Source organism: Rana temporaria, chromosome 5, assembly GCF_905171775.1.
Source record: "Rana temporaria chromosome 5, aRanTem1.1, whole genome shotgun sequence".
NCBI lineage: Eukaryota > Metazoa > Chordata > Amphibia > Anura > Ranidae > Rana > Rana temporaria.
The window spans coordinates 266,459,018-266,473,638 of NC_053493.1; the positions used below are offsets into that span (position 1 = coordinate 266,459,018).

The window sequence follows — 14,621 nt, forward strand, 5'->3', positions numbered from 1 at the left end:
TTAAATTTCCTGCGTCGTATCTTTGTTTTGTATCCGCAAAACAAGATACGCTGGCATCTCGGGTCGATCCGACAGGCGTACGTCTTAGTACGCTGTCGGATCTAAGATGCAATTTTTCAGCGGCCGCTAGGTGGCATTTCCGTTGAATTCCGCGTTGAGTATGCTAATTAGCTAGTTACGGCGATCCACGAACGTACGTCCGGCGCATTTTTTTACGTCGTTTGCGTTCGCCTTTTTCCGGCGTATAGTTAAAGCTACTGTTATGAGGCGTACTCAATGTTAAGTATGGCCGTCCTTCCCGCGTAGAAATTTGAAATTTTTATGTCGTTTGCGTAAGTCGTTTGCGAATAGGGATTTGCGTAGAATGACGTCACCGTCGAAAGCATTGGCTTGTTCCAGGTTAATTTCTAACATGCGCACTGGGATACCCCCACGGACGGCGCATGCGCAGTTAAAAAAAAACGTCGTTTACGTCGGGTCACGACGTATTTACATAAAACACGCCCCCATCACAGCCATTTGAATTCCGCGCCATTACGCCGCCAAAGATACACTACGCCGCCGTTACTTACGGCGCGGATTCTTTGTGGATTAAAAAAAATAAAAATAAGTTACGGCGGCGTAGTGTATCTTAGATACGCTACGCCCGGCGCATAAATGCGCCGCTGTACGAGGATCTGCCCCTATGTGTGTATAGAATCGCAGCCTACCAAGGGGCACACAGCCTGCAACTCCAGCCCAGAGGAACAGATTGTTCATGCAGCTCCAGCCCAGAGGAACAGACTGTCCATGCTAAAGAAGGACACCCTGCAACAGCTCAAGGACTGAATGCCACTTTTGACTTACAGTATGATTTTCATATTTATTTAACTACAACAATTAACATTTTCAGGAAAAAGAAGATGTCATAGAGTGAATATATAACATTTTCCATTGAAAAGAAACGTACAAAGCCATATTTATGCTTTGGTGTATCTTATGTGTAAAGTCGCTGTTAACTAAGCTATTTAGATGCTGTACAAATCTATACGTTGGAGCATGTTATCATTGTTGTTGGTTCCTTACCTAGTTCTTCTTGACAGAAGCTGTCTGGTGGGTTGACATACTTCATGGAGCTCACATCCAGTCTCCAGTTGTGCTTTGTACAACGCACGATGCTAACATACATAGAAAAACATACAATTGTTTCTATAACATCCATAAACATAAATTGCAAACTGGCATATTATTTAAATAAGGTATAAAAAGTATTTACACATATAAATATGACTTTCTGAACCTTAAACATTTAGGTATTTTACATCTAGAGTTTATTTATGTAGATAAGTTGGGGTTAATTTGTTTGTGTTAGCTGTGCAGAGCTCCAAGGGCTGGGTCTAGGGTACTTCCCCCTAGCTCTCAGAATTTGCTGGATAGTTCTGGAACTTAGAGGGTGGAGGAACAGAGGCAAACGTCTGAATATCTATGGAGGCTGCAGCTTCAACTGGCATTTGGATTTCATTATTTAACTTGCATTCAAAAGTCCTTAAGAGCTGCACAAGACCAAAAAACATGGAGCACGGAGCCTTCTTCATTCCGATATCTCCAACACAGCAGGGAACAATTTATGTAGGGTCTTTGGGTCTATCACCTATCTAATATTTTGTATCCCGTCTCATCAGTTTAACATGAGATAAAAACCCTATAGGTCATTTGTATGTAGATGGGTGCTAGGATTAGATAGATTTAGTGTTGGCTCACTGTGTTTTGTGGAGCTGTTAGTTTGAATAATGTAAATGTAAATTTAGCCTGTCACAATGTAGTCAGTATCGTTGCAATAGCCGTGTTAGTTAAATGTAATTTCTCACTGTACTCAGTGCAGCTGCCTTTGACTAGTTAGGTCTGCTCAGTGTTCTCAGCTGTTTGCTCCCGCTTCTGTCCAGAAAAGCTGTGAGAACTTTCTGAATCATAGGTGTGGAGCTATGCAGATGGCAGCATGAATATTTAGGCAACCCAGGGAGCAGGGTCTTGAAGGCATGCTCAGAGATTGTATATATTCTTTAAGCACACTGGGCTTTGGGTCTTTTCCTGCAGAGGATCAGTCCAGCCTGGAGAGATTGCTACCCTCCAGCGCAACGCTGACAACTTGCTGTTCATGAGGACTCAAGTGGACAACCCGAGGGCCTGGATGCTGAAGCTGCTGAGAGCAGACTGAGGAGCTGTCTGCTGAAGATCGAGTTTGGTATCACTGGAGGCAAGTTTCACTTGGAAGTTGGAAGGAGGCAACCCTGGACATTGCAGTACAGACTGCTGAGAGGTCTTTGAGACTTTTGGGTTGCTGCCACCCCTCCTGTACTAGGGAGTCAGCTGTGTGGTTGCTAAAGAGGAGATCGGCTGGTGTTCTGAAGAGCTTAGTTTATCCAATTCCTTGTGAAGGAACTATGCTTTTATTGCTCTAAGATAATAAGCTTGTGTGCTTCTACTACAGAGGAGCTCAGCCTATCTAGTTATTTGTGAAGGGGCTCTGCTCTTGGTGCTCTAAAGAAAAAAATCAGTTTCTAACTGCCCCATTACAAGCCAAGTTCACAGTTTGCTATATGCAAGGACTTCTGCTTCCTGTTTGCATAAAAGAGTTCACTGTCCTCCACCTCTGCATTGCTTCGCACTCAATTACCATCATCCCTATCCAAGTTCTCCAAAAATAAAAACAATACCCCTGGTTATTGAGAATTGTGTGCCTAGCTGCAGAACAATCCAGTGGTGAAGAACCTGGGAAAAATTCCAGTGGCTTCTATGGGAGTAACTGCTATATGCATAATTCTTTTTTTTTTTTGATCAGTAAAGGTAATACAAAGGTAATGCCCCCACTCTGGGGATAGGGAGTTGTCAGGCTGAGACAGAAAATGCAGTAAAAAGCACACCTTTAATGTAACGGTAAAAATGGTACAGATCAGGAACGTAGTCAAATCATAAGCCAGGGTTTGGAAGCAAAAACAGGTAATCAGACAAGCTGGTAATCAGGAAGCCAGAAATAAGCGTAGGCTACATTTTGGTGAAGCCACAGGAGGTCTCCCAGTAAGCATTCAAAAAAGAATTGTTTAAAGTGTTCCCGCCTTTTCCCTGACATCAGAGTAAACAATTTTAAAATCAGAGCCATATGAGCCTCTCTGTGGTATTTGTGTACATTAGGTAAACTAATGCCACCCTTTACCAGCCCACAGCAATTCCATGCTTTACCAGCCCACAGCAATCTCCAAAACTCCTAATCTGTTTAAGAAAAGATACCGGAATACATAACGGCAAGGCTTGAAAGAGGTATAAGAAGAGGTATAAGAAGTATAGAGGAGCTCGTTCATCTTGAGCGCACTACTGCTCCTTCCGAACCAGGACATCAATTTTGCAGACAATTTACTGAAATGCCTTTTGATTGAGCCAGGAATGTAGGGAATTGGCAGTGAAAATGTCTCCAACATCAGGTGTGAGAAAGATCCCTAAGTATTTGAGGTGCTTTGAAGTCCATTTAAATGGAAATTGTGCCCGTAAGGTATCTCGGGTCGATTGATGTAGATTTAGGTTTGTGGCTTCCAACTGCAAATTTATTTTAAAATTGGAGAGCATGCTATACGTCTGAAATTGATAATGATTATTTAGAAAAAACCCATCATAAGAGAAACATAGAAGCAGTCTTTGCTGACCTCTTCCTCTGGCACTGTTGTGCTTCAATACTTTAAAGGAGTCGTAAAGGCAGAAGGTGTTGTATCTTAATACATTCTATGCATTAGGATAAAAAGTCTTCTGTGTGTAGCAGCCTCTCCAGCATGCCCTAATACTCACCTGAGCCCCATCTCTGTCCAGTGATGTCCACGAGTCCCTCGGCCATCCAGGACTCTCCTCCTGATTGGCTGAGACACAGCAGCAGCGCGATTGGATCCTGCAGCTGTCAATCAAAGTCAGTTAGCCAATCCGAAGAAAGATGGGGCAGGCCGAATGGCAGCTCCATGTCTGAATGGACACACGGAGCTGCAGCTCGGCTTGGGTGCCCCCATAGCAAGCTGCATGCTGTTGGGGCACCCAGCAGGAGGGAGGGGCCAGGAGCAGTGAAGAGGGACCCGAGAAGAGGAGGATCCAGGATTAAAAAAAAAAAAACTTGTCCACCGCCCCCATCTATAGCTGGCCATTGCAGTAAGCAGAATTGGAAGATTTGTTTTTCATATCACATTGGTGTTTGTATTGGTCCAGCAATGCACCAACACCTTTGCAGCCATTGAGCTACATGCTGGGTGTTTGGTGTGCTCCTGTACCTTTAAGAAGGGGTGGGCTCCCCTTTAGTCCACTTGTCCTCATCTATCCATCAGAATGCATGTGCCTCCAGGGACTACATCCCTGCGGGGAGACGCTGTGAACACAGCGTCTCCCCGCAGGGATGTAGTCCCAAGGGAGGGGGCGAGCACGCTGACTAACCCCCAGACAGAATGGCTCGGATGATGGGGGCAAGCTTACTGAGGAGGAACAGGAAGTGAGAAATTCAGACAAAGAAAAAAAACATTTAGAAGGGAAAATCAAGGAAAAGGTAAGTGAACCAACAATGCACTAGCTTAAAGGAACCTATTTAGAAAATAAAAAATTAACCTTTATGACCCCTTTAACAGTGGTTTTTATCCTTTCCTTACTTTAAATCTAGAAAAAAAGTTTTAGCTTTTCATACGCTTAAATCTTTAAATATTACAGAAGATATTCAAGGTGGCTTTCGGTGGGTTTGTAATAGCTCCCTCTGTGCCTACATTAGAAATCTAGCAGGCTTTATTGAGTCGTCTGATTGATTGGAGTAGACATAGGGAGGAGAAAATCTGGCCGGAGTTAGAACAAGCTCAGTGTGCAGGTCTACTTCACCGAGCTGTATGGTGTTATAGGGAGCTGGCAAAAGATTTGAAGATGCACCCCTTGCGGTTAGGATATAGGTTATTTTCAAAAGGGAAACTATCAACATTAAACTCACCCCTCTTCCTTATTTTGGGGAACCCACAGTTTGGACCAGGATTGATGAAGGGACCTTTTAGAAAACTGGTAGAACAGGGCCTGTTTCAAGCCTCTCATTTTGTAAAGGCAGGAGTATGGCCCACGATTCAGGAGATGACAGTAGGATCTAGATCCTATCAATTGGACTTTTGGAGGGCACTACATCTGCGACACTATTTTGATACCTTGGGTTCACCGAAAAGATTGGAACAAGATTTAACAAAATTTGAGGAGTACTGCAATGGGAACGGGGCGCTTCGACATACTCTCTCTAAAATGTGCAAACTGTTGAACACACCCACCGAAGACTTCCAATTGCCCTTTTTTAATAGGTGGGAGCGGGAACTGGGCAGGGTTTTTTCAGAGGAGCAAAAGAATAAGATAATACAAAATATGTTTGAATCCTCAGTATGTGTAAGAACGCAGGAGATGAATTTTAAGATCACAGTGGTACCGCACCCCAGCAGTTTTAAGTAGATGTTACCCAGATATGCTAGATAGATGTTGGAGGTGCGGGAGAAAAGGAGGGACGTTAATGCACATCTTCTGGACCCGTCTCAGAATACAGCGTTTTTGGAAGAAGGTGCAGGAAATTGTGCAAAAATTTAGAGAGGAGGAGTTGCCGGAGGTTTTTTCTTTTTGTTTTTGCAGGACTCAGATAGTGCGGTTAAACGATATAGGAGGTCGGTCACTTGTCATCTCCTGAATGCAGCAAGAGCTTGTATTCCAGCTATGTGGAAGCAGACTCAGCCCCCGTCAGTAGGGATGTGGCTTAAATGAGTAGAAGATCTGAATAGGATGGAGGACTTGGTGTGGACCTCTAGGCAGAAACGGGGGGTTTATTTGGAGACATGGGCGGAATGGAACCTCTTTAAATATTCAGAGGAGGGGAGGAGCCTCAATTGGGTGCATATGAAGAACCTAAGGTATATGAAGGGAGGTAATACGAGTAAGATCTGGCTAAAGATGGTTATGAATATGAAGTATTATGATGTTGTATATGAGGATATAGTAGACGCAGCAGACAGGGGATGTTGCATGGTGAATGAAATGTAAAATGGACCTCCGAAGCTGTGTTTTATTTTTTGTTTTTTTTTCTCTTTGTTATTGGATATACTTATGATGTTTGGTCAGACCGTTTTTCTTTGTTATCTGTTTGTAATAAAACAAATAAAAAGGATGAATTAAAAAGAAAAAAAAAAAAGCAATCTAGCAGGTTGCTTAAGTCCTTGCTGCCAGGGAAAATAGTGAAAATAGAGTAAAAGGAGCTGTGACTTCAGTGTCTCTTTTGTCTTTTGTGGTCTTTGAGGATAAAATTCTTCATGCTGCCTTCAGCTACAGATGTTAGGGCTTGTTTAAGGGCTAAGGGCGGTGTGGTCTGGCAGGATCCCTGAAATACCGATGCACCAATCTTGGCGCAACGCACTGTTCATTTTAAAATAACTTTTCGGAAATGTCACAAACACAACTGGATGCTGTGTTGTGCAAAGCAGTATTCACCTTGCACTGTGCTGCACTGAAAAAAGTATGGCCTACTGTGCTTTTCAGCACACACCGCCTGCAGACCACAGCAACGCAGTGGTGTGAGCTAGGCATAAAGGAGACAAAGAATTTTGCCTTGTCCTGTGGTGGGATGTCTCAGGAATAGTTGCCAAATCAATCCCACTGCGCCTGGTGTGAATGGACCCTTAAAGTGTTTTTACAATTTGATTAAAAAAAAACAATATTTTAATGTGCATAGTCTGGGCACAGGTTAATTTGAATGATATCTATACTTATAAACAAGCTTGACAGCCTTAGTTTGCAAGGCAGTCACAAGTGGGCAGGCTCAAACCCTCCTGGTCTGCCCGCTAGTGTCCCCATTGGAAGATTTCCCCTCTATTGCTTTTCTGGGGACATCTGTAATTTTCTTTACTTTCAATGATCATGGTAAACAGGACAGATAAAGAAGGTGAATTTCCCTAACGGGAGCGCAGACAGCAGTAAAAACATGACAGGGGTTCTAATCCCTCCCCATTTCATCCAAACCTAAAAAAAAAATGTTTTCCTTTAATAATATTTTATGGATGTTTAGGTACATTTTTTCAGCTGGTACAATGGGATAAATTAGGCAAAGCACAGGGTGTAGTACGGTCTGTACAGTACTTTGTAGGAATTTTTAACTATACAAATATTAGTGGAGTTTTTCGCTGTGTTGAGCCATTTCTAACTTGTCTTCTTTGAGCAGTGGAGCCTAGTTCTTGTTCCCATTTAAATTTATATGAGAATAAATTAATATCATTTGTGGAAATAAAAGTGAACCTGCAGATAGGAAACTTTTGTTGTGTTGTCCCTCTAACCCGAGTGCTTAGGAAATTCTTTCATGTATTTGTTTTTACAATAAAAATATTTATATTAGGTTGTAAGTTCTCACAAACAATGCCCTCTTAATGCCTCATACACACTATGAGATTATTGGACAATTGATCCTCTGTTTTTTGTTGCATGCTAGCCTCATATCGAAAACATAGAGTTTCCTAACGTTATGAAAATTCTCATATACAACTTGGGAGAGGTTTGGAATGTGTTGTATTGTATGGTTTCCGAGTATGCATGGTCTTGATCTGTGTTTTTTTCCAGACGAATATTGTACTGATTAAACGGAAATCGCACGAGAAATTTTCGTGCTTGTCCCTTTGGATATTGTTGGATAAACTGTCGTGATCGGCTCTCGAAAGCTTGTTTATTGACGATCAGATTATCATAAGATCACTTCGAAAGTGATTTTTGTCATCTAAATATCAGATCGTGTGTCCTAAGCATTACTCACATATACTGAATTGAAATGTAACTTTACTGTTTCTATTATTTTGAAAAGTGCTGCACAAACAGTTGGCTGTTTATAAATCCTGTTAAACTTGTGTGAAAATGCATAAGCAGAAAAAGTAATTTTAAAGTTTTTTTTTTTTTTTTTAAATAACAAACATATTATTCTTACCTGCTCTGTGTAATGGTTTTGCACAGAGCGGCCCCGATCCTCTTCTTCTGGGGTGCCCTGGTGGAGCCCTGGTGGAGCTCCTGGCTCCTCCTCTTCATCTGGTGCCCCCATGGAGAGCTGCTTTCGATGGGGGCACCCGTGCGCCAATGGCTCCTGCTGCTATTAATCTATCCAATGAGGACAGACACAGCAGCTGGAGTCACTGGGCTCGTGCACATCAGTGAAACGGACAGGTCCAAGTAAGAAAAACCTGGGGGCTTTACAACACCTTTCCCTCTGAACGAATAGTTCTGGTATAACATGCAATTTCTGTGTAATATAATATGAATGAGAGAGTATTTACCTGCTATCCAGGTCCTCAATATCCTTTATGAAGGTTCCTCCTTGGTGTTTACATAGGTTTTTGCAAGCTCGTAACTCTTCCTCTTCATTTTTAAATACAATGAAATTTTTACCGCTTTCCTTATTTCTCAAGAAATTTACCCCTTCTTTTAAATTTTCTTTCTCTGAGGCTGTGATATGTAGCAGAGTGTTTGCACTTTGTTCCATACTAGAAAAAAATATAAAACAATTATGGATTAGATAGAGAAAAAAAAATTTGTATTTAAACTTACAGTTAAAATCGATGCTTTCAATTGTATGATACAACAGGCAAGGTATGAAAAGTCCTAGAACTCTTATCTGACGTGCCATAGCATACCAGAGCATATCAGCTTCACAGGCAAATGATACAAGATACAAGCTGCTATCAGTTACATGGATGAGTTGTACAGCTTTGCATTGAAAATCCAGTCATCTCAAATGACATGGCCACACGCACAGTGCTGCTGCTTAGAACACAGACCTTGAGCATGAATCTATTGGTAAAGCCCTAAGGTACAGCTAGAGTTTTTGACATAACAGCATTATACCAAATATCAGCCTGGCCATATCACCTCTATCAAATCACCTGTATCCAGGGCCGCTGATAGAAATCATGGGGCCCCGTACAGCATACCTGACGGGGCCCCCTTCAGCTCCACCCCTGATCCCTCCTTCAGCCACACCCCTGGCCCCGCCCTTGGCCCCTCCCCAGACCCCGCCTTGAAACAACGTGCAGATTTGTCTACAAGTGATATTTATTTTTCTCCAGCCAGTTATAAGTTTTATTATCCAAAATAAATACTGTTTTCAGATTAGAACAGACCCAAGACAACAGTAAAGTTAGCCCAATTTTTTTTATATTGTGAAAGATAATGTTACGCCGAGTAAATTTTGACCCCACATGTCACGCTTAAAAATTGCACCCGCTTGTGGAATGGCAACAAACTTTTACCCTTTAAAATCTCCATAGGCAAGGTCTAAAAAATTCTACAGGTTGCATCTTTTGAGTTACAGAGGATTTCAAGGTATAACATTTATTTCACACATGATTTTAACCACATAGCGCTGCACTCTTTCCATGTTTTGAACACATGTGATCTATCTGACCCCCTGACAAACACACTGATCCACCTGACTCCTACTTTCTGCACTACTCACATTACGCTGACCCCCACCTGACACAGACGCTGACCCCCACCTGACACAGACACTGACCCCCACCTGACACAGACCCCCACCTGACACAGACGCTGAGTCCCACCTGACACAGACGCTGAGTCCCACCTGACACAGACGCTGACCCCCACCTGACACAGACGCTGACCCCCACCTGACACAGACGCTGACCCCCACCTGACACAGACGCTGACCCCCATCTGACACAGACGCTGACCCCCACCTGACACAGACGCTGACCCCCCTGACTCCTACAGTAAGCGTCCTACTTCCTGCACTACTCACACACCCCCCTCCCCACAGCTCGGTTCAAATCCGTCCTCCTTACCTCTGTCCCGACTCCCCGCCTGCGCCATCCACCTGCAGCCCGCTCCATGGTGTAAGACTGCACCTCCATCATCCATGCTCCCATCTCTTAGAACCGAGTCGCCCTGCCCCTCTGCCGCCGAGGGACACAGAGCAGAGAGACAGGCGGAGGTGAAGACCGCAGCTCCGGCGGCTCACACTGTGATTGTCTCCCGCCACCATTGTCCGTATTTCCCGTCGCACTGTGATTGGGCGTATAGCGGTCATGTGCGGAGGTGGGACTTCTAGACGATCCCAGACAGGCCAGCCCCACGCTGCACATGACCCCCATATGCCCAATCACAGGGCACCAAACATGGCGGGTGAGATCGGGGACACAGAAAATGAAAATTAGGAGAAGGCACGGAATGTCTCCCCCTAAAGGTCGCGCCTGGGGCCCTGTTTTCTGGGACTCTAGTCTAGTCCGCGGGACCCCCGGACACACTTGGAATTGCGGGAGGGTCCCGTGGAATCCGGGACGGTTGGGAGGTATGTATTTGCAGTGAAACATTTTCCTTAAAGTGGGGGTTCACCCAAAAATAAAATTTTAACATTACATTCAGCCGAATTGTCCTAATGACAATCGGCTGTTTTTTTTTTTTTTGTACATACCGTATTTTACCGCCGCTTCTGGGTATGTCTTCTGCGGGACTGGGCGTTCCTATCTGATTGACAGGCTTCCGACGGTCGCATACAGCGCATCATGAGTTGCCGAAAGAAGCCGAACGTCGGTGCGTCTCTATACGGCGCCTGCGCACCGACGTTTGGCTTCTTTCGGCAACTCGTGACGCGTAGTATGCGACGGTCAGAAGCCTGTCAATCAGATAGGAACGCCCAGTCCCGCAGAAGAGCTACCCGGAAGCGGCGGTGAAATACGTTATGTACAAAAAAAACAAAAACAGGCGATTGTCATTAGGACAACTCGGCTGAATGTAATGTTAAAAATTAATTTTTTGGGTGAACCTCTGCTTTAAATGCTACCACTACTCAGTGATCAGACTGTCTTGTTCTCTAGGGTTTCTGCTATGTGATCTTGTACTTTCAGCTACAGTGGGGTAGCCAGGCCTGAAATAATAATTAGAGTGAGCCTGCAGACAGAAGATCTTGACCCGCCCCCCCCCCAAACAAGTACATTCATACCTGTTATCCTGATTCCTGGACAGGACAGAGTCACTTCCTCCTTGACTGCAGTAGTAGTGCTGGCTGCTGTGCTGTCTGCCTGCCTGGATTCGCTGCCTGGAGTGTCACAAAAAATGTTTTTTTCCTTTCTGCAACGGCCGCTGCTTTGCCTTCTCTCACTCTCTTCCCTGGCGCCGCGGAGGGAGAAGAATCACTCCGCGGCGCCAGGGAAGGACAAGCTGGCCGGGACTTGATTCTGCAGACTGAGCAGAGCAGAGGAGCGGGCGCGGGAGAAGAGAAGTGATACTCTTCCGCGCCCTATTTGTGTATTAGCTGGTCGGATGACTGTGGAAGTTTTTTTTTTTTTATAACATTAATTGGTTCTGTCGAGGCTGCCCGGGCCCCCCTGCCAGCCGGGCCCGGTACAGCTGGGCCAGCTGTACTGGCCTATCAGCGGCCCTGCCTGTATCTACCCCTCTAGAGAAAAAAGAGGATCACCGCTCCAGGTGGGTCGCTATGTAGAGTAGACTGACTCAGCATACCGTGGGTGCTGGCAATGCACTGACCATGCATAAGATACGAAGAGAGGAAATGGATAGCCGCACTCCCATAACCAAAAAGGTTGTCTTTTTATTCAAACGAACAGCAAATACATCACTTCACAAGGTTACAGCAAAGGAACAGGGGAACAGCCGACGCGTTTCGCACTGAGCTAGTGCTTAATCATGGCTAGTAACAGCATTATACCAAATATCAGCCTGGCCATATCACCTCTTTTAAATCACCTGTATCTACCCCTCTAGCAGGCGCACGTGTTATAACATAATCATTTTTTCAAATTTCTATCTTATAGACACATCTTAAAGATTAAAGGAGTTGTAAAGGAAAAAAAATTTTTGCCTAAAATTAATGGGGCATATCCACAAAAAACGGGCTTAACTTAACTTTTCAGAGTTAAGTTACACTGCCGCAAATCTCCCAAGTTAGGTGCCGATCCTCAAAGCACTTACCTGGAAATTTTCGGCAGTGCAACTTAACTCCGTCCGGCGCAAGGCGTTCCTAATACAAATGGGCGATTCCCATTTAAATTAGGCGCACTCCCGCGCCGGACGTACTGCGCATGCCCGTGACGTCATTTTTCCCGACGTGCATCGCGTGTTTTTACGATACGCCGAGTTTTGAGGATCGCGCCGGGTAAAAAAGTTGCGTCGGGGAAAAAAAAAAGATACGGCGGAAAAAAAAAAATTCAAATTGAAAAAAAAAACGTGTCGCGAGGAAGAAGGGTCTGCTTTTACATGGTGTAAACAGTTTACACTTTGTAAAAGCAGCCCTAATTTTGCACTTGCAAACTAAAACTTACAGCGAAAAAACGAAGCTGAAAAGCTTTGTGGATCGCCGTAAGTCCTAATTTGCATACGCTAGCCGGCATTTCGACACGAAATGCCCCCAGCGGCGGATGCGGTACTGCATCCTAAGATCCGGCAGTGTAAGTCAATTACACATGCCGGATCTTAGTCCTAACTATGGGAAACTGATTCTGTGGATCAGTTCCATAGTTAGGACCAGGGATACGACGGCGGAACAGCAGTTACTCCGTCGTATCTCTTTTGTGGATATGCCCCATCGTCTGCAAGGTAGACAGACAGAATAGTGTAATGATTCTGTTAAAAAACGAGTAAATACCTATTAAATTCCTTCATCTATATAACCTCTGGCATTCTAGTTTCTGTTCTCTCATTCACTTCCTGGTTTGCGGCGCTAGTTCATGTAAGAACTACATTTCCCAGTATGCATTGCGGCACGTCCAGTAATTCACATCTCCTTAAAGTCTCTAACATGTAGAGAGCGTCCTGCTGCACAGATGTAGTTCCCAGGAGGGGGCGAGCACGTCACTGACCACTGCAGTAAAGCCTCCCGTCACGGTGGTCAGTAAAATCAGACAAGCAGGAAGTGAACAGAACAGAGAAGAAATAGAGCAACTTCTGAGCAAAAACGAACAATGAGGAAGTGAAAAGAGGAATGTCTGCAGGTAAAGGATGCTTATTATGAAAAGAAAAAAATCCTTTACAACCCCTTTACGGATGCATTCCATTCTCTACTTTATCTGTGATTTTGAGGAATTCTTATATGCATATTTGCAGCAAAAGATGTAATTACAATTATGAACTGGACATGCAAAGTATATTGACATCAGTAAATCAGTCTTTTTGTTTTAAAATATTTTTTATCTCTGTAAAAACAGATTCTTCTCATTTGATACCTAAAATAAAAAGTCTGAATCTCTCCAGAATCTCACCCCCGATATCACATCGAGGATTATTTTTGAAAAAATATATTTTCAAGATATGGTTCAAAAAGGAGGTGTCTGAAAGATGTATAAGGTGCTCATTAGTACACCCTTTAAATTTTCTTAACAATTAGCAAGAGATTTAATAGATTCTATAGCTGAAGAGGACTGGAGGACTTGGGCTTATCGTATCTGCAAAGGCATGAATATGGCCTTGGTTGAGACTTGTTTTAAAGTATGTTCTGAATGATATCTGCTCTCGGAGTGACTTTTGAAAATGTATCCTGTATCATCTTCTTTGTGCTTTTGGAGATGTGGCCAGGTTGGAACAGCTCTACATGTATGGTGAAGTGTTTTTGGATAGAAGTTCATGTCCTGATGAATGAAGTTACCATGGTGAACATTGCCAAAAATGTTTGGGTTGCCCTTCTAAATGAGCCAGTTGAAAATATTCCCAGGCACACTTAATCATTAATCAACTTTAAATTCTTACCAGCCAAGAGAGGTATTGTTATGGTGTGGACTTTTTTTTTTTACTTGCTGAAATGCAAACTCACCTGGATTATGCTTAAGCAGTTTAGCTTAGTAGTTAGCGTGCTCTGACATAAGCAATCAGGGTTTGAAAAGATCTGGAGCCTCTGGCTCTTTTATCTACAAATACCATCTGAATAGTGGTGGATTAGTTGTCGGGCCACAGTTGACTTTGGTATGCGTAACACTCCTTCCCTCCTCTCCCCTTTTCCTCCCCTGTCTCCCTGTGGCATACTCCTCTCTATCCTCCTCACTCTTATATTTCCTAGCCTGTTTCTTTCATATATGATTTATTTTCTCTAAACTGTTAAACGCTGCAGCATACTGCGCTCAAACAGTAGTGTTTTGGTAGGGCTACATACTATAAAAATTGTGATGTTTACATGTGCGCTCTAGCCCACACTGCTTTTATTTATACATGTTTGGGCGAGGCTTAGGCACCAGTGTGGGGACAAGTGGAACCGCTTTTGCTAGAACCTGAACTTCAGGCTGGGAGCTGCTGTCATGTGACAGTTAGCATTAAAGCAGAGTTCCACCCAAAAGTGGAACTCTCGCTCATATGCTTCCTCCCCCCTCTGTTGCCACATTTGCCAGGTGCCCTTATCTACTTCCAGAAACGGGCCACGGCCCGATCTCCCTGGAAGTTCGGCCCCCCTCCTCCTTTCCACACTGCCAGGCCAATTAGAAAGCACAGATCGCTTCGTGCATGCGCAGTACGGAACCCACTGTGTATCCGTAAGGCCTCACTACCAGGTTCCCTTACGAAAAATGGCGGCGGCAGCACCCGGGAGTTGATCTGAAGATCGGCTGGGGTGTCATCATCGTGGG

General features: G+C 44.0%; 1 protein-coding gene across 3 annotated transcripts in view; it reads right to left on the reverse strand.

The window, feature by feature from the left end:
* LOC120940783 (cytidine monophosphate-N-acetylneuraminic acid hydroxylase-like) overlaps positions 1 to 14,621 on the reverse strand; it is a 182,034-nt gene that overhangs the window by 101,164 nt on the left and 66,249 nt on the right. For all 3 annotated transcript variants that reach the window (XM_040353819.1, XM_040353820.1, XM_040353818.1), the window contains 2 exons: positions 8,316 to 8,522; positions 1,066 to 1,157 (listed from right to left, as the gene is read on the reverse strand). In XM_040353819.1, coding sequence (XP_040209753.1) covers positions 1,066 to 1,157; positions 8,316 to 8,521 — 298 coding nt within the window. In that variant the 5' untranslated portion in view covers position 8,522. The remainder of the gene's footprint in view (positions 1 to 1,065; positions 1,158 to 8,315; positions 8,523 to 14,621) is intronic.